Source organism: Asparagus officinalis, chromosome 3 (assembly GCF_001876935.1).
Source record: "Asparagus officinalis chromosome 3, Aspof.V1, whole genome shotgun sequence".
Lineage (NCBI taxonomy): Eukaryota > Viridiplantae > Streptophyta > Magnoliopsida > Asparagales > Asparagaceae > Asparagus > Asparagus officinalis.
Genome location: NC_033796.1, coordinates 34,896,474 through 34,912,526, shown reverse-complemented (window position 1 = coordinate 34,912,526; position 16,053 = coordinate 34,896,474). Strand labels below are relative to the sequence as shown.

At 36.5% G+C, this 16,053-nt stretch overlaps 2 protein-coding genes across 8 annotated transcripts; one reads left to right on the top strand and one right to left on the bottom strand.

Moving 5' to 3' along the window:
• Window positions 726-14,582, bottom strand: LOC109833750 (beta-hexosaminidase 2-like). 7 transcript variants are annotated; one of them, XM_020401546.1, is made up of 5 exons: window positions 14,473-14,582; window positions 13,314-13,925; window positions 12,320-12,952; window positions 2,623-3,016; window positions 726-1,985 (listed from the first exon to the last, which is right to left on the bottom strand). In XM_020401546.1, exons 3-5 carry the CDS (start codon window positions 12,425-12,427, stop codon window positions 1,018-1,020), a joined length of 1,470 nt encoding a protein of 489 aa, XP_020257135.1. In that variant the 5' UTR covers window positions 12,428-12,952; window positions 13,314-13,925; window positions 14,473-14,582; the 3' UTR covers window positions 726-1,017. The 7 variants fall into 7 exon arrangements, with proteins under 7 accessions (XP_020257135.1, XP_020257136.1, XP_020257137.1 ...); XM_020401547.1 differs by having other exon boundaries at window positions 12,320-12,941; XM_020401548.1 differs by lacking the exons at window positions 13,314-13,925; window positions 14,473-14,582 and adding exons at window positions 7,355-7,460; window positions 7,537-9,215 and having other exon boundaries at window positions 12,320-12,431.
• Window positions 9,212-11,766, top strand: LOC109833752. The gene is made up of 2 exons (XM_020401551.1): window positions 9,212-10,247; window positions 11,400-11,766. Exons 1-2 carry the CDS (start codon window positions 10,018-10,020, stop codon window positions 11,749-11,751), a joined length of 582 nt encoding a protein of 193 aa, XP_020257140.1. The 5' UTR covers window positions 9,212-10,017; the 3' UTR covers window positions 11,752-11,766.

Sequence of the window (16,053 nt, the reverse complement as noted above, 5' to 3'; positions counted from 1 at the left end):
CACGCTGATCGGAAGCGCTTGGGGATTCGACGGCGCTGGAGAACGCAACAGGAGAAGGGAGAGGAGGGCGAGGGAGCAGAAATTGGCCATTTTATTATGTGATCGTGAGCTGTGGGATTTTGGGAGATACTTAAGGGTTTTGGGGAAGGAGTTATTGGGGATTTGGGATTGTTATGATTGGAGGTATCTGTGAGCGGATCCTGAGGTTGGAGAGCGTGCCAGTTGGGGGTTTTTGATGTGTTCGAAGCGTGGAGAGCTGCCAAGGCTGCTGCAGCTGTTGTTATCTGTCGAAAAGTTGTTTTCACAGTTGTGGGCTACGAAAGTAAATCCCAAGAAAAGAAAAGGGGAGAAATAATGCAAAGAGACGATTGATTTGTGCTGAACATAACGTTACGTTAGCTGGAGCTCTCAGCAATAACTCCGTGCTTATACGGTAAGAGGAAAAATTCCTCAAGGACCCAAAATATGGGACCAATAGAAAAGACAAGTGATATGTCACCCTCCTATTGGATAATGAGTTGGCCATCATTAATGATGGCCAACTCATTATCCAATAGGAGGGGGACACTTCACTTGTCCCTCTTATTGGTCCCATATTCTGGGTCCCCGTAGCACACGTTTGCATCCCCCTGATAGCACGAGTATTTGCATGTTTTTGAAACACTTACCTTGACTGTTCCTCAACAAAAAATTCGGAATATGTTCAATGTTTAGACACATGTCAATTTGGCAAATTTATAATTTTATTAGAGGGGACTAACTTCCATTACTTGGGACAGTGGCCATGAAGAAAAGTTGTAACACTGTGTTCAACATTATCTCCGAGATTATAAGATCATATCTCATTTCATCATAATTCCTCGAGAATCTAACGATAAACACATGACAGAACCAGATCAAACAGTCTTTGCCAAAACTTGGCTAAAACAAACTAACTTAAACAAATCCAAAGCACAATGCTCTCACCACGCTCGGATCTCAAATAACCCTCAAAAGTTCAAAGCGTTTGAACCTCAATCACTGAACGAAGTTGCACATTCCAGGATTACGCACGCACCACAAAGGCTGAAGGGGCTCAGCCCCAATCGCTCTACCGACCATCCTGTACCTCCACTCGTTCAACCTGTCAATTGCCTCAGCAAACCTCTTATTACCATTCTCATCCCTGTTCCCCGACCACAGCACCTCTGCCATCGCTGACGCCCTAGGCCAAATCATCGCGTCCATGACCGTGGGGTCTGCCTGCTCCGCCCACAGCGCCACCTCACCACCGATAACCAACTTAGCCTCCTCTTCACGCAATCCATGAGTAATATCATAGCTATAAATCCTCTGCCAGGTCTTAAACGGGCCACACCATGATCCACCACTGCCTCCTTTGTAGTTAAACGGCACCCCTTCATCATCACCCAACTGCTTATCGTAACGACTGTCGTTGCCCATGAAAGCTCCATGGCCACAATCCAGGTAGTAGAAGTCTGCAGACGATACAATGGCTCGATACCCAGCTGACACGATCCTTTTCGTGTTGTTAGATCCATTGTTCCATGACTGCAGGATTGTAGTCTCTTTTGGGAGAGTGGATTCATCAACATGAATAGCAGAATCAAGCAATACATCCTCCCAGTACACAACTGTTCGATTGTGCGAACGGATATAAGGATATGTTCTGTTTATGTATAGCTCTAGGATTTCATTTAGAGTGCTGTTGTTTGAGAGGAATTTTTGGATGGACGGATCAGTTTTCCAGCAAGCAGGGGTGACTTCATCGGCTCCAGCGTGGAAGAAGTTTTCGGGGAAAAGGGAGACGGTATCTTTGATCATGTTGTTGACGACTTCGTAGGTTTGAGGGTTGAGGGGGTTCAATTGGCCAGTTCCAGGTTCTGCAGCGAGACGATCAACCCAATCTGATCCTGAGGGTAACCAGAACGTGTCTTCACATGTTATGATGTCAGGGTAAGCTCCGGCCCATGATCCTGTATGTGCTGCAGATTCATTTAGATTGGTCAATTATAAGCTTTTAGGGAAATCACTGAACAAGCAATTTTTATGATTTCAGAGATAACACTAGTAAGGCACCAAAACTCCTGTCTGCATCGATTTGCAGATAAGTTTGTCCAAGTGAAATTCGTTATGCTGAGTACTATCATCTTCGGACCAGGCACAGATAAGTGAATTTTTTTGAACATGACTCTCTATTACATTTATCTTTAAAATGAACCCTTGAAAATGATTTGTAGTAGCCAATAAAAACTTGCATATGACTTCAAATAGTGTTGAAGGTCTTGTCAAATATTTCTTCAATTTATTCTATTTAGATTCTTTAAGATAGTTTAAATGTGATAAAACTAAGTGTTTGCTTGCTAGGTTGATGTATCTAAATCCTCGAATGCCCTGTAGATTTATCAGAAACTTCAGCATGCCAGTTTTCTTCTTCATTTACTTAAAAGGAAACAACATATCAGAGCTGCTTTCTACAAGAATATTTATGTTTAAACTCACTCCAGGTAGACTGAAATTATCTAAAGAGAAATATTCAAAATTTGAATTTGCAAATGCAAGGTTTTGATCAAAATCTTGATTCACTAAGCTAAATGATTCGTAAATGTTGATGTAACTAACCGGGAGTATCGATTTCTGGCATGACACGAACCCCATGGCTCATACCATACTCAACAATCGCTCTGACAACAGCAGGAGAGTACTGCATCTTTGATCCATAAGACCCTTTATTTGCAAGTTCAGGCTCTGAAGGCAACACAATAGGAAAAGAGTGAGAATCAGTGACGTGCCAATGAAACACATTAAGCTTATTATAGCTCATCGCTCTTATAAGCCTCATAATATCCCTTGGCGCAAAGTAATTCCTCCCAGTATCAAGCAACACGCCCCGATGAGGAAATATAGGACCATCTTCAATATAAATATCGGCAGGAACCATAAGTTCATTGTCTATAACATAGACTAGCTGTGAGAATGTCTCTAGTCCATGCATTGCTCCCCATACTGTTTCAGCCTGTAAATATGCAGTACCATTAGTATTGATTCTCAATGAATAGGTTTCATCGACTCCATGCTGAAGAGGACTTTTATCGTCCCGGATGCTGAGAGAGAGGGATTTGACCGATGGGTACGAGAATGTGTAGTTTGTGTTGTAATCTCTGATAAATTCATGGCGTTCTTCAAGTAAGAAGTTTGTGTAACGATTAACCGCGATTTGGAGATATGGATTTTGGTAAGGGGAGATTATTTTGAAAGAAGGGGAGATGAGCACGGATATTGAAGTTGGCCATGAAATCTTGACAGGTTTAGGCCATACATTGATTTGAGGCTGGGAGGATGATGAGGGTGAGATTGCAAAGGCAAAGATTATAAAAAAGGAGAAAAGATGAAATTCGTTCTTCATCTTTTTTTGATTAAGAATCGATGTGGGGTTTGAGATATTTATAGGCTAAGAGAGTGTCTATTTCTGATTTGTTCACTTAGATTTGAACAAAAATGTACTGTCAGTAGCATGAGAAAAATAAAATAAAATGCAAGACCATGATATGGGATAGGCTGCAATTTGGCAGTTAGGTGACTATACATATTGAGAATATTAGCCGGCAATCTATTTGGTTGACTAACATATATGGGCTAGTTTCTTTTATATTGTCAAGAAGAAGAATTATAAAAGGTTTCTTATATATTCTAAATGGATGATCTATGAGCAGTTTTTGTTCTATGCTCATGATATTAGAGTGTTGGCCTGCAGACAAAGGACTCAACGCATAATCTCTTGGCAAGTGGAAGGATGATTTGGGATACAAGAAATTTCTTATTGTAATCACGTTGTTTTCCATATGGAAAGATATTAAAGGAGACCCTTATATTGCGTGACTTCTATACTTCGTCAGGAAATTCAGAATTTTGAGAAGAATACCAGATTTCTCTAGTCAACTAGCGTTACTTATACCTTTTCATACGTGAATCTACAAATTGCAGAGATTTGACTGGTCTTAACAATCTACTCTAGACCCTTTTACGTAATGATTTTCTTGCTGGAAACTGGATCCAGATGTTAACATTAGATCAGAAATTTCACAACTCATGAAGAATAAGAAAAATAGGGGTTAGAAACAGCATTGTATGAATGGGTAGGGTTCAAATTTGAGCCAAGAAAGAACACCATTTGCTCCATATTCTCTTATAACAAAAACTAAAATTTGTAGTTTAATGTACTATCCAATCTGAACAATGCAAAGGTATAAGACTAACAGTTCCTAATAATTTTTTTAAAGAAAATGGAATTCCATGCGTCTTTTAATGCATTCTCAGGATGCTTCTAGCTATATGTCAGGTTCTCCTCATGCACATTCTTCCATCTACAAACCTCTTCAAGGCCAATATGTAGCCAACTGCTTCAAGGCCAACATGCAATTTTGCACCCTTATTGTAAATTGGAAAAGGTTGCTCTGAGGGTATGAAAACAACTGTACTTGATACAACATGAAAGGAATTACTAGAATAGCTTACATTTCTCTCATTCCTTTCGTTATTGCATCGATGTGGTTTAACATGGAATGTAATAAATAAAAAAGAAAAGATTTATTAGATGGATTCTTATATCGCAAGTTTGAATCCATATTCATTAAGGATTGATGACATAAGCAGTAACCTTTTGAGAAATGATGAAGTTTTACTTAAAAAGGTTGTATGTTCAACAAAATATCATATCATATCATATCATATCATACTCACTTTAAAAGAGGGAGTTGTGGAAAAACTTTTCAAGGACTATACTACCCCTATTCTTTGTTGATATTACATTTTTCAAGGACTATACTACCCCTATTCTTTGTTGATATTACATTCTAATACTAACTAAACTAAATTAATTATCATTGTTAATTAATCTTTGTTGATATTACATTCTAATACTAACTAAACTAAATTAATTATCATTGTTAATTAATTACATTATAGTCACTTTAAGTTTGTATAATTTGGTCCCTAAAACTTCCGACGCTATTGTAAAACTCTACATCATATCAATTATTAGTAATGTAAAATAATATATTAATAGATAATTGCATGTTAATAAAGTATTTATGGAAAGAGTAGAAAACATAGAATTGTCCTAAAATTATACCATGAAACTCATATAGAAAAATTACAAAGAGCATTCTTATGTTTATGTAAGAGGACAGAATGTAAAAACATTATATTTTGGAAAACTTTAAGATATTTAAGTGCAGCAAGCTAGATATGTTATCTAAAATTTAAAAAATGTGCAACAAGATACAAGTGGAGGTATATAAATATAATTGTTGTAAATTATAAAAGATTTAAGTTCAATTAAGCCTATAAAAGATTTAAAACCTTTGTTATCCATAAACAATAATATATGAACCCATTGATAAATAATATTCATCATACAATATGAGGCCAAATAGTTAGCTTATATTTATATAGTAGATGAGATGCTGAAAATTTGAAGCATCATATTTTGAATGAGTCTCAAGATTTTGAATTATTTCCTAAAATTATATACTTCGCTTAAAAAACTTTAGAAGAGGCTTCTGAAGGGCTACTACAAAGGGTTGGACATCAGATAAATATTAAACAAATAAAATTCATGATATCAGATTGTAAAATTCAGGGATGTCTATGTAATATTGGGTGTCATATGAGATAATATTCATACATAACATGACATTGTAATATGTAATCTAACATATTAATGAAATTTAAATATAATAATTTGCATCAAGAAATATGCTTAAGATTTGGGAGAGCCGAGAGTGGAGAAATTTGAAGAAGAATTGTGGCCTTTGTGGGTTTTGTAGGTTCCAATTTTATTTCCCAAACACGATCCAAACTCGAGTCCACAATCAAATTAAAAATGACATGATTTTCTCAATATCTTCAAATAGATATATTGGCTATATTTTCGATAACGCTCGATATATCAAAAAAATCACCATATAAAAAAAACAATAGGAAATATTACCGAGATAAAATCTTTAACCCGATATATTGGCCGATATAGCAATATATCGGCAAATATTTCATAGGATACCTATAAGAGCAAATATGTAAAGGTTAGTTCCTAGATTTTAAATATACAATGATTTTATGTTATTCCCGGAAGTGTTTTAAATTGCTCATAATTTAGAGACTAATATTAAATTATTAATTTTTTTTGATTTTGTTTGACATTGGATAGATATGAATTATTTTGTTAAAATACAATCAATATGAGTGCATAATATGTATAAATTTTCTCAGACTATATTTATAATTTTCTAAAACTAGAGAGTAATCATTTTGATAGATCAATTAGTAGTTGGAAAGATGTAAAAAGAGTACAACAATAGATTTTAAAATTGATCATATAATTTATATTTTCTTTCTTGATTGAATTTGCACATTATAACTTAGAGAATTCTAGAAAAAAGTTCTTGAATATCTATAATACTCGGTCGCCTGATAAACAATAGGTGGAAGTGATTTTTTCATAACCGAACAAAATCCTTACTAACTAGATAAAGCCTACCATTTTTCTTTGATGAATTCAAGAATTTATTTTTTTATTAATAATTATAGGTTTTTTCCGTATTGGTCCCTTACATCATTAATATTTTAAAATTATACGTTCAAATTAGTAATTAATCTTAAATCGTTAATATTTTAAGGTTTTAAACATCACTATTTTTTTGGAAGACAAAAATGTTAAAACCACACATGGAAATATCCAAAAAAATTAATATATTATGCTATTTATAAAGTTTTTTGCAACCATATTATAGTAAATAAATAAACCTGAAAAATAATTATGATATTTGATCACGTGCAGTGCACGTGCATTCCACCTAGTAATTAAAAAAAACTGACTACCTAGAGGATAGGCTTTCGAGCTCCTTGAATTTGGATTCACATTCATTAATAGATGTTTAAGTGATGACTTAATGTAGGGCTTCGTAGTGGGAAACAAGATCAGAGGATGTGCAGGTGTTTTTGTCATCTATTTCTCTGCTGTATTAACTTAATTACATAACTCATTTACAAAATATGATATAATGTCGATATATTAGAAAATACTTGAATGAATTTGGTTAACATTTCGTAACAGAGTTTAAATGATGAGCTTAAGGTGTTACTCCAAACAGAACAAAACAAAACACACACACACACACACAAAAAGGAGAGAAGATGAGCTTAAGATGGGGCCTTCAGGTGGGAAACAAAACGAAAGGATTCTGGAGTGACTCACCATCATTTATTATCTCTGCAGTAATAAATTATGCGATAACTACTTGTACAAAATAGATAATATGTCTAAATATTAGAAACCACCGGAATGAATTTCAACCTTTTGAGCGTGCATTGATATCCATAGAACTAGGACCTTGTGGTGGGTCGAAATATATATATCTGAGGAAACTCTGGTTGCCTCTTTCTTTCCTTTCTCTGAAAAACTAATTAGCACTTCTATAAAACAAAAATTTCTTAAACAGAAATAAGAGGAATAAATACAGGGAAATTTCTTACTACCTGATGGAATATTGAACTAGATAGCTTCAACTTTTTTTTTCTTCTCCGTCCACAATTTCACGCTAGCATTTGCCGGTGATCCATCAATTGAGCTGTGACTATTACTTGCATCATCACTTCCATTGTTAGGAGTAAATATATTTCTTTTTTAGTTGACATTTTCTCCAGCATCTGGATTTAAAATTCGTCTTACAACTTCCTCTATAGTTTGATCTAGGAGAGCGTCAGCTCTCTCAGGACCTCCAGAAGTCCTCAAACTTTTATCCATGATGCAAAACACCTTATGCATAAGTTTGATATGAGCCAATGATAGAGACGATTTTTCGCTATTGCAAGATGTCTCACCTTGATGAGGAACAAGAAACTCTTTCTTTGCAAATTTAGTCCATCTCTTCAAAATACACTGATCCGGTAACTTTTTAACCCCTCTCAGATTGAACACCCTTAGAGCATGACAGCACAATATACCCATTGATTCAAATTTTTTGGCAAGTACAATCAACAGTAATGTTAGAAGGATTAGAATTCATGACATGCTTTCTACCATCCCCCATCTCAGTCAACTCATGAGTGTATAATTCCCCATCACTTCTAATTTCTTTCATCTCTTTTGATATGCTTTCTATCATCTCATCTTGAAATAAACTAAACATTTCAATAGTATAGACACCAGCAGCTTGCTTGAGCATTTCACTATTTTTTGATACTCTTTTAGGCATACATTGTTTACACTGAAGATCTTCATGCGACTCCATTAATCGCCATCGCTCTGCTACATCTTCAGATTGATGAACAAACAGAGCGAGATCCATTGTTCTGGGTGTCACATGGTGAAAAACTTTATCTGTGCTTTTCCTCAAGGTGAATTTTAAGCTAGCAGTGAATGTACCAACACCAAAAGCTTGATTCCACTTCTCTCCAAGACCATAGAGCTTTTGAAGCTATTTGTTCTTTTCAATGTTAAAGTCCTTAATCATTTTATCCCAAGTAGACTCAAATTCCACTTCCATGAGACAATTGTACAAACATTTATCAAACTGTTTCATGAGTTCAAGACTTCCATAAAGTTCAGGAATTTTTTTGAGTTGCATTATCTAAAACATTCCATGTACACAGACAATGACATGTTGTAGGAAACACGTCCTTAGTAGCATTTGCAATAGCTTCCACTGGTCAGTGAAAATTGTTTCTGGCTGCCGATTTCCATTGATTCTAATAAAGTTTCAAACAACCAAATGAATGAAGGTATTGTCTCATCCAACAACAATGCACAGCCAAAATAAAACATTTCCCTTATGATGATTGATCCCCACAAAGGACACACAAACCAAATTGTCTGATAGGTAGTGTCAAATATCACCACATCTCCAAAACAATCATAGTCTATCCTGGATCTTCCTTCTCTCCAGAAAATTTTTTGTTATCCTTTCTTATTAACTTGTACCGAGTAACAGAACATCGGATCTGACGCTTGTTTGTGCTTAAAGTAGTTTATCACACTTTGAACATCCTCAGCTTCAATCATAACTGACCTTTCTGTGTGCAATATATTATAACAATGCGGTGTCATCCCTATTTGAGGTACTCTGTTATCTTCATCTTCTTCATGATGAAGGATATGAGAAATTTCTTCCCCATTGGCTAGTCCTTTGTTGTTTGTTTTCTGAACTCTCTATTTGCTGAAAATCAGCTAGTAAGTAAGGTAATCTTTTGTAAATTTAGCATACATAATTTCTAAAAAAGGATGAAAGTGGCCTAATTAGAAAATTTTATAAATATCAAGGTGTACCATTGTAATTGGAATTTAAATTAGAAAGGCAAAAACTAGAAGGCATTATAGCCTAATACACAATTTATCATATATGGAACAAGATCTGTGTTAGAATGGCTCTAATTGTTGAAGATAACCAGTTACATTTTGAAAAGATTTGGTAAAACCTATAGATCTCTACCATAGCACCAGCATCCTGAATCAGCTTAGCTTATATTGGTTAACCAAGAAAATTCTACAAGCACATAGTCGGTTAAGAACCAACATGGAGTGGGTATATGTGGAGGTTGATACCTCTTGCAAAAGCATCAAATTAGGAGAAATAAAAAGCTTGGTAATATAGGCCCACGGTTTAAAGTGAGTTGTTGTGAAAGTTTCTCGTGTGAGAGCCAGTAAAAGAGCGCTCTAAGATGATATGGGGAAATAGACTATTCGGGTGATAGAATATTGAGCACTGATCATTCTAATAAAGCAAGTGTGACTTCATTCCATATAAGGACCAAATTTTGCATTACACCCTTGTGTCTGCATTTAATTATTTCTTCTAGCCACAATTTGCTTCTGTCCACATTTCAAGAGCTGCTCTTTTTGCAGCGATACAATGCAGTTCTGTTGTTGGGAACCAACTTTGTGCATAATCTGGTGCTACGAAGCTGAATAATTGGGAACAAGCAAGCTTGGTGAAGTTTGAAAAGCCACAACACACTGTGATGTTGGACATGATAAATACTATCGGCATTATCAATAAGAGGACAACTAAACCTATTGGAGTGCGCCTTAATGGAGTCTTATCTGATATGAGACCTCAGGAAGGTTTGAAGGTGCAGAGATTGCAACACCACAAGATAGAAGCGAGACTAAGGTGCAATATTGAAGCTGGGAAGGAAAAAATTGTCTTGAAGACTGATGATGGAAGCAAACCTTTTGTAAGATACCCGAGGTACACACATATGAAATGGGAACGAAATATACACATGATTAGGAGAATTTACGTATATAATCGTGCTTTTAACTGTCATGTCTGATACCCTTTTAAGTCTATGTCTTTGTGTTTATGTCCATAATCATAAGTTCACATAACCTTGTAATCTTTCTCCTTTAAATGTTTGACGCATCCATCAGTCAAGGCTTGTCAGCAACTGATTCTATCTCTAGATGTCTGCTTAACTGTTTGGAGATATCTCTTCCTTAAGGAAGTAACAGAATAGTTAACCTGATTTCAATCTTTCAGTGCCTCATTACATTGAAAGAACTAAACCGCTAGCATCTAAACAATTTTCATATTTAAATAAAGCTAATCTATTTTCTCCACAAAATAATTACAATGTAGCTACCCCAGAGGCATACTTTGACAGAGAGGTGGCATAGGGAAAAAGAGTATGGGAAACCACTTAATCATCCCTACATGATTACCTTCTTTTCTTCTTAGGGCCAACTGATTTAAAACATTCAGGGACAAGATTATTGGAAACACATGATTTTCACATATATATCATTTTTTGTGGATAAGAATAACCAAACCATTATATAAAACTATAGGCGTGTTTGGCTTCCAAGGTGTTTGTTTTTGTAGTGTTTTTCAAAAAAACACACTGGTGTTGTGTTTTTTCTCCTAAAGTGTTTGAAAACACCATTGTAAAAGTTTTCAAAATGGAAAAAGGACTGGTGTTGTGTTTTTTCTCCTAAAGTGTTTGAAAACACCATTGTAAAAGTTTTCAAAATGGAAAAAGGATGAAGAATAGACATTAGACACACCATTGTAAAAGTTTTCAAAATGGAAAAAGGATGAAGAATAGACATTAGACACAAACAAGAGATAAAAATTCTAGAGTAAATATCAAATGTCTAACATATGGTTCTGGTGTCCACTGGAAAACCAAAATTAAGAGAACTATTGTAATACTACAACTTGACAAAAAAGAACTTGTAATTGACACCTTGCACAGAGTGGATTTCTAATTTTATTTCAGATGTTTATTCATATTTGTAATAATTTCCATCATATCACATATGCCCCCGTGATGAAGGGTTTCAATTAGTGTAATTAATTATCACAAATGAGAAAGAAACTTAGATCCTTGCTTCTTCACAGAACAGGCAAAGCAAAATCCTCACCTGATCAAGGGTCCAAAGTAGATGAGGCTGGAGTTTTGCCTCAAAATTGGCTGCACCAACCTGCAAAATCCTCATTCCCTAAACAGATGGGTTCCATAGCAGGACAAGCATCGACGGCGACGGCGGTAGCACTAGGGGGACACGGCGACGGCGTGGTCACGAGACGCGGCGGCGATCTAACCTGGGTTCAGACTTGTCGACGACGAGGTGGCAGCGGCGATGGCGAGGCGGCACGGCGACGACGAGGCGACGAATCGAAGTGGCGGCGGGGACGGCTTCAAGGGTTGAGGGGGAGAAAATGGGATCGCGTTGGTTTGGGGAGAAATTAAACGGGGATCTCAAAACACCTAAAAGGTGTTTTGAGAAAAGCATGTATATTTTGAGATTTGTAAAGGGACAGCCCAAAAAAACACCCCAGTTCCCAAACATGTTTCATTGTTTTTTTTTAAAAAAGAAACGGAAACAGAAAAAAACACACTGGTGTCCAAACACTCCCCATGTTAATCACCTCGAATGACAAATAATCAGAAAGTACAAAATATTATTAAAAATAGTATTCTTCTCATATGAGATTCAGAAAAAGAGTGTCATAAGATGATCTACGGTGATGGAATAGAGTGCACGTTGATGTCATTCCAATAGAGTGAACAAGTGATTGTATCCCATATAAAAGTTAGCGCACCACAATTTACATCAGGCTTACATTTCACTTTTCTTGTGACCATATTCTCTTTCTCAACAGTAATGCATAACAAATTAAAAATTAACATCAGTGCCTTAATGAAACATGAGTAAGAAAAGGAAAAAAATAATAAAATTCAGTAAATGAATGAAAATGATAAAGAAAAATTGATACTAACTTTGGATTTAGGAACTTCCACAGCAAGGAGCACTTACCTCCAGTTGAACATCCTCAGCTTTGATCATGGTCAACTTTTCTGTAGTAGGTATATTACAGCAATCATGCATCATTATCTTAGAATTATCATGCCCTTCAAGTCCCATTGTTACAGATGAGAATGCTTTACTGGGTTTTATTTGAGAATCAACCGCTGAACGAATAATTTCATCATCTAGCCAAATTGTTCTATTTGATCTCAAATACTTTCTTTGTCTGGGTTCAGCAAGGGCATGGCTGTGAACAGGATTGAAAGACGTGATCCCATATACTATCCGTCACAGTGAAACCGATACTTGCCTTGCAGTTCTTGTCCGCAACTGATTAACCTCTTTTGCTCTACAAGGATCATTATCCTTTTAACCCTGGTTTTGAACATAGGTAGGTACGTTGTCGTACAACTCCATTAGTATTTTTCCAGAGGTCTCCTTTATGAACGCTGAAGCCAGTTCGTACAACATAGTCATTGTATAGGTCGTAGGCTTCTTCCTCACTGTAAACCTTCATTCTGATTCTAAGTACTCCATCATCTTCATTTTCTCCATGCTTGGCACTATGAGAAATTTCTTTCCCATCAGTTGATCTCTGAATTTGAGAATTACTTTCTGAACTCTCCATTTGCTGAAAACCAGCTAGCATTAGAGAATTAAAAGGAAACCTTCAGAATTTTAGCATGAAAATTCCTAAGAAAAGAGGAAACTAGCCAATAACAAGGAAAAAGTTAAAAACATTTGTGTCTTATTAAGTGCAATTTTAATAAAAAAGGTATACTAGAATAGAAGGCTTATAGTTTAATACATAAATCGAAATATGTGAAACAAGATCCACACTACATGGGTTCTAATGTCTAACAAATTAACATCAAATGCTCTGACAAGCAGAAAATACAAATGAAAAATGCAATTTCTGTGAAAAAGTTTCAGTAGATAAGTGTAGTAGTCAAATTTTGATAGAAATTTCAGGTTTGGAACATCCACAGTAGGCACCAGTTACCTAAATTTGACCATCCCCAACTTCGCTCATATTCGACTTATCTGCATGCAATATATTACAACAATCATGTGATGTCATCTTAAAATTATTAGGCCCACCAAGCCCTCTGCTGACAGGTGAGTATGCTGCTCTTAATGGTTTCGCAAACCGCGTTCTTTTATTTGACCTTAAAAACTTTCTTTGGCTGGGATCAGCAAGGTCGTGATTGTGAACTGGATTGAAAGATGTGATCTCCCATACACCATCTGTCATGGTGAAATGGATACTTGCTTTGCAGTTTGTTCTTGTTGTCAAACTACTAACTTCTGTTGATCCATTAGGCTCATCATCCAATATAAATCCCACTTTTGAGCAGAGAAAGACGCGTTGTCTTACAACCCCTTTTGTATTTTCCGAAGGTCTCCTTTACGAATGTTGAAACCAATTCGTGTAGCATAGTCATTGTATAGGTTGTAAGCTTCTTCCTCATTATTCACCTTCATCCCAATTCTAGGCACTCCATCATCTTCAGCTTTTTCATGATGGACAGTATGAGGAATTTCTTCCCCATTGGCTAATTCTTGACTTTATTGATTAATTTCTGAACTCTCCATTGGCTGAAATCAGCTAGAACTAAAGAATAAAAATGAAAATTTAGTGAATTTTAGCATGATAAATCTCTAACATAATGTGGAAACTAGCCTAATGAGGGAAAATCACTGTTTATGGTAAGATGAACAAGAAAGGTTTTTTAAATGCAATTTGTAAGTGGAGGGTCATCAAGTTGCCTTTTTGAGTTTATGGACCAGATGAAGACTTTATAATGCACTCAGTTGATTAGTTAAAGATGAAAGAAAAAAATCACCTTTTTCTTTGGGTAAAACATAAATATAGCCTATCTCTGTTAGATTCTATTAATAATTTTGTTATTTTTTTGATGATGCAGGTATTGATCTTATTATTTTAGAGATAAAATAGAAGTTTTGCACATTGGGAATCGTTTTTTTATTTTTAATTAGGGCTCCTAGGCTAAACTTCAAACTTTAGAGTACGTAAATAGAGGGTCTGTGTAGTTCTCTGCAACATACAAACACAGAAAAATAAAATTAAACAGAAAAGTACTAGGTAAATCACAGTAAATGAATGAAATAATAATTAAAAAAGTGAAAATTTTACTCACATAATCACATTCCAATGGCGACTTCACAATGGTTAAACAATAGAACCCCTAAATGCTCAACTTTTGATCAAATTCCAGCGCCAAATTTGATATTAGGCAAGGAATTGAATCACATTCTGAATGCACATTGTTCTGATTTCAATAGGAGGGGGGGGGGGGGGGGGGGGAGGACAACAGGGGGGTGGTGGGGGGGGGGGGAGGGGGGGGGAAAGGAGCCTTGATAAATTCTTTTCTTCTTCTTCTTCTTTCCTGTTCCCTTTTTGATGTCGCAAACCTTTACCCTAGGGTTTTGGGCAGCTGAGGCTACCGCACCAAGCGAATTGAGAGTAAAATAGTGAAATTTGCAGAGCAAACGGAAAAGATGAAGGAGAGGCATTGGAAAGGAGGTGGGCGGGGGGGGGGGGGGGGGGGGGGGGGGGGGGGGGGGGGGGGGGGGGGGAGGGGGGGGGGGGGAGGGGGGGGGGGGGGGGGGTGCAGACGAGGTATAATAATCAACAGTTTTGGTCGTTTCTTCATAGCCTACAGACAGATAATTAAAAGGGAAAATCTTTTTTTAACCAAAGACACCCACTTATTTATAAACCAAAAGTATCACTTATTTAAAACCGCAAAGATCAAATACACCATATTTGGTGCTCCTTCAATCAAAAACGCTAAAACACTCAAAAACACTACCGATCCAGACGCATCGTGTTTATTGGCCGATTATCCACCGCGTCGGGCTGCCTCGTTGAAATTTCGAAGCTTCAGCGCATGAAGTATAGCACATTACGGGAAACGTAAGCACCTTAAATGGGGCCAAAAGTAAAGGCACGCTTATGGCAAAGTAAGCACCTTATCAAGTATTCACTTAAGGTTCAAAGTAATAGCACCATTAGCTCTCTAAAAATTCTGGGCACATCAAGTTGTCGAGAACGCATTTAGTTTTTTTTCCCCCGCAACGAAAAACAATTCGACGATCGACACACGATCGTATTATATTGCCATCATCTACCGCGTCGGGCGGTCCTCGCTATTTCGAAACTTCAGGCAAAGTATAGCACTTTATGGGGAAATATAGCACCTTATCGCAAAGTATAGGCACATTATGCAAAAATGATAGGCACCTTAATTGGTAAAATATAGGGCACCTTCCATGCAAATATATAACACCTTATACCCAAAGTATAGGCACTTATCTGCCGTCAGGCGGCTCCTGCTAAATTTCAAAGCTGACAGAATTTCTCAAGAGGCATTAAGGTCTATACTTTGGCAAAGGTGCTATACTTTCCATCAAGGTGGCTGATAAGCTTTGTCATAAGTGTCTATACTTTGGCCATAAAAGTGCTATAACTTCCCGGTAAAGTGCTATACTTTGGCTGAAGCTCGAAATTCACGAGGACCGCCGCGACGCGGTAGATGATGGCCATAAATACGATGCGTCGATCGTCGAATGTTTCGTTGCGGGGAAAAAACTAAATGGTTCTCGACAACTTGATGTTGCAGAATTTTTAGAGAGCAATAAGAATGCCTATAACTTTGACCTTTAAGGGTGCTATACTTGCCCATAGGTGTTATATTTATCATCAAGGTGCTATACTT